Source organism: Nicotiana tomentosiformis, chromosome 5 (genome assembly GCF_000390325.3).
Source record: "Nicotiana tomentosiformis chromosome 5, ASM39032v3, whole genome shotgun sequence".
Lineage (NCBI taxonomy): Eukaryota > Viridiplantae > Streptophyta > Magnoliopsida > Solanales > Solanaceae > Nicotiana > Nicotiana tomentosiformis.
Window position 1 is genome coordinate 1,265,718 of NC_090816.1, and position 4,301 is coordinate 1,270,018.

At 33.9% G+C, this 4,301-nt stretch overlaps 1 protein-coding gene across 1 annotated transcript; it reads right to left on the minus strand.

Annotated features, from left to right (window-relative positions):
* Positions 1-1,902: 1,902 nt before the first annotated feature.
* Positions 1,903-3,489, minus strand: LOC104108765 (basic endochitinase). The gene has a single exon (XM_070201902.1). The coding sequence runs from the start codon at positions 3,437-3,439 to the stop codon at positions 2,900-2,902; it is 540 nt and encodes a 179-aa protein (XP_070058003.1). The 5' UTR covers positions 3,440-3,489; the 3' UTR covers positions 1,903-2,899.
* Between the last annotated feature and the right edge of the window lie 812 nt (positions 3,490-4,301).

Consider the following 4,301-nt stretch of genomic DNA (forward strand, 5'->3'; position numbering starts at 1 on the left):
CCGGCCCACTTGCCACCCCTAGGCGCATAACATGTTTGTCAATAAAGTTTCAGGTGTAGAGTCAAATAAAAAATACCTTTAAGTTTCTAATCATCAATCGCAACAAAAATGATTAATAACAGTGGAGAGTATTGCTTGGCAAAACATAGCAAGAACCAAAATATACAATTTCATGAATACTCATAGGAATAGGAAGTAACAAAGGAAAAAAAGTTTACCTAGTAAATCTACAAACTCTCTCTACTGTTTCTTCTAATGGTGATGGTTATGCATATTATTAATTTAAAATTCATTTATATAAGGTCATTAAATAATCATCTTTAGCAAATAAACTAATTAATTAGCAATTAAATTTGATAACAATTGACTTTATTAATGTTTCAACCGAATCATGATTGATAAAACATAGGAAAACCAAAAGTTTACTAACAGCACTTTGTAGCTAACGTTAATGGTGGAAGTTGAAAATGCTAGCTGTGATAAGAAATTCATTTCTGTTCCAACTTTTTGTAGCCGTTATTTACCATTTAGGATCCAAATTAATTAACCAACTTCATTGTGCATTTATTTTTGTAGGAGTTGAAAATGCTCATGTGGTGATAAGAAATTCATTCCAATTCTCACGTTTTGTAGCCATCATTTACCATTTAATAAGATCCAAATTAATTAGCCAACTTCATTGTGCATAAACGAATAGACTACATTAAATGCTTGGCATCATGCCACTTCTCATTAAATTTGATTTATTTATCACTTATCGTAAGGTAAATTTTCTATTTGGTACAAAAATATTATAGGAGTAGTATATATAGATGAGGGCTAAAAATGTCATTCAGTTTTTTATGGACATTTTAGTAAATCAACTTTACAACTTGGGTATCCCCACTTATAATATACTCCTAGTACTAGTACTAGTATGATTAGTACTCAATTTCATGCGATACACTTTCTTTTTAAATTTTTCCCAAAAACAACGATACTTTCATTATTTACAAGTACCGATGGCTAACCAGTATTTGCAGATAGTGAAGTTCATTATTTGAAAATACTAATATGATATTTGACGCCCCAACTAGCCCTTAAAGTTAAGCTCCCGCTATGCGGGCTCTGGGAAGGGCTGCACCACAAGAGTCTATTGTACATAGTCTTACCCTACATTTCTGCAAGAGATTATTTTCACGATTCGAACGCATGACAATAACTTTACCAATTACGCCAAGCTCCCCTTCCTTAAAGTTAAACGCAGCTCATGATTAAAAAAATGTGTTTTGAGTCTACTGAATCTGTGTACTGTCATTGCTTGACTTGAAGTCAACTTGTGAAGTCTGAATGTCTGGTATGAGTTAACAGAATAGGTGTACTTTTGTTGCTTGACTTGAAGTCAATTTTTGTTGTCTAACTTTTCCAAATGTAAGAATGAAGAATTCACGCTCAATTATTAACATGTTACTGTTGCCCGGAAGAAAAATTGTTCTCAATCTTTCGTATACAGAATATAACTTATTAGTCCTAAGAGCTAACCATAGTATAAAACAAAATCCAGTTATGCCATTATTCTTTGCCTTGGTTCTTCTCTAAATAACTTTATACATATGAGAAATGAAATGAAAAGAAACGTCCCTCCTTTGTTCTCTATTTGCTGCTTAACATGACTCCAATAGTTCAAATTTGAAATCAGGCTTCATACTATTATCAAGAAACCTCTAAAGTTCCTTTATTTGACTGAAAAATAATCAAACGTTTTTATAATAGTCTCGTTTGTTTCGATATTGTTTGTCTGTTATAATAAAGTGTTATTATAAGAAACATATATTATAATATAATATGAAAAATTGGTTTCAACGAAAACTTGGCTATTATAGTGAAGTATTGTTACTAAGGATAACTGTTATAAAGAGAATATAAAGAGAACCATAGATACTACTATTATCAAGAAGGAAATAAGATGACCTTCACATTTTCATCAGTAAAAATTCTAACTCTTACATGTACTTTCTAGGCAGATAACAACAAATTAACTTGATTTATTTAGGTCTTAAAGATGGTTTAGAGCGATACAGGGGCGCCCCGTATATTTTTTTACCTGTAAAAAACATAATAAGGGAATGAGTTTTGCCACTCTAATGGCTTGAAAATCTAGAATTGATGTTTAATGACATTTTCATTTTATGTTGGAGAAATCCCTCGTGGGCTTCTGGCACGATATTAGTTAGTGCACAAGTTTATATCAGAGAACATTTCTTCCGGAGAAATTCCCTGCGCGCTTCTGGCCCGACACCAGTTGGCTCACAGTGTTTGAACTCGCCCTTTTACCCTTCTTCCAACTTAATTACCAAATATCTCTGTGGCAGGGCTCAAACCAGTGATGTTCGTCTAATTAACCAATGCATCAGGTGTTCTGTACTTACCACTGAACCAAAGTGTTGCATTCAACAACAACAAAAAAAGACAACTCGGTGCATTAAGCTCCCGCTAATGCGCGGAGTAGAAGGGTCGAACCACAAGGATCTATTGTATACAGTCTCACCCTGCATTTTTACAAGAGGCTATTTCCAAGGCTCGAATTCATGACCTCCTAGTCACGTGAAAATAACTTTACCAGTTACGCAAAGGCTCCCCTTCAACCTATTCAACAACCAAATTACAATTATTTTCTTTGTGCTTGGTTAACATGGGATACTGCAATTCTTGGTTATTCTACAACACATCATGATATCCATCCTTTGGCTTCAGGGGCGGAGCTAGCCCTTTGGGTATGGGTTCGGCTGAACCCAGTAACTTTTGTCCAAACTCTGTATTTGTCTTAAAAAGTTATTGAATTGTGCACAAATTATTAACTTAAAAGAATCAGAATATTGAACATATATGTTTCAAATCCTGGTTCCACCTCTGTTCGGCTTTAATAAAAAAGTCTGTTTGACATACCTTGTTGGCCATGTTCTGAAAGTCTCTTGGCAAGTGCAATATAATGCGGTTGGCCAAGTTCAATGTCAAAATCTATGCCATCTAGCACAGCATCTCCAAGTGGCCTAAAAGATGATTGGCCGCCGAGAAAATTGTTCCATAGGTAATCAGCAACTTGCCTAGCATCATCAACTGAGGATAATGTGTAGGTAGGAGTTGAACCTCCAATGGAGAGCATGATTTTAATTCCTATGCTTTGACAATGTCTAATGCTGTTTGTCAACTGTTGGCAACTACCAGAAGATGGTTCACAATGGCCAGCTAAGTTAAGTTTAGGAGTTTGGAAATTGCCAAAAGAAGATAAAAAGGCAATGTTGACAATTTTGTAGAGACCAGAGTTGCATGTGTCAATCAATTTACCTTCTCCTACATCTTGGCCCCAATAGACCACAATATCTCCAGCTTCTACTAATTTGCTGGTTAGGAGAAGCAAGAATATTGGTAGAATGAAAAGTAAAGATAGCTTAATGCTCATTGTTTAATTCAATGGGAAGAACCTATATTTTTCAATTGGATGAGTAATGTGGAGTATGCAACATGTGTTTTATAGGCAAAGCCTTGAAAAAGTTTGGAACTTTAGAGGGTTCCTTGACATTTCTTCACTTTTTTTCGGGTTTCACACGCTCAAAATTGAGTGAAAAATACGCACTCTGACATCAGGGACGTGTCTATGATTTTAGTTTGACGGGTTCGGCCTCGAAGTACACGTAATCTATTTTCTGATTTTTATGATGTTGTTATTATTTTTATGGTTTCTGTTGATTATTTTTATGGTTTCTGTTGACGGTACTGATATATTATCTTTTCTTATTTTTTTTTCGTCTTCCTAAGCCGATGGTCTATCGGAAACAACCTCTCTGTCCCATCAGGGTAGGGTTAAGGCCTGCGTACACATTATCCTCTCCAGACCCCACTTGTAAAATTTTACTAAATCGTTGTTGTTGTTGGGTTCGGCCTAGAAGTTTTTATTAATGAATCCATTACACTTATGACGTTTTGGGTTCAAAATGAAATATAATTTTGTACAAATTTCACAATTTTAAAAAAAATTAAATTAATTAAACTATTACACTTTAATTTTAATGTGATGTTTGCTTTTTGTTAATCACCGTTCACTACTTAATATTTTTTGCCATCATTACTAATATATTCTTCCTCTATTTTAATTTAAATGAGTTAGTTTGACTCGCATAGAATTTAACAAAAAAAGAGGGAGAATTTTGAAATTTGTGATCATAAAAACTTAAGGGATAAAAATTTTATGGGGTCATGTTATAAAAACTTTTTATTAAGGGTAAAATGGTAAAACGAAAAGTTTAAAGTTTAATTATTTCTAA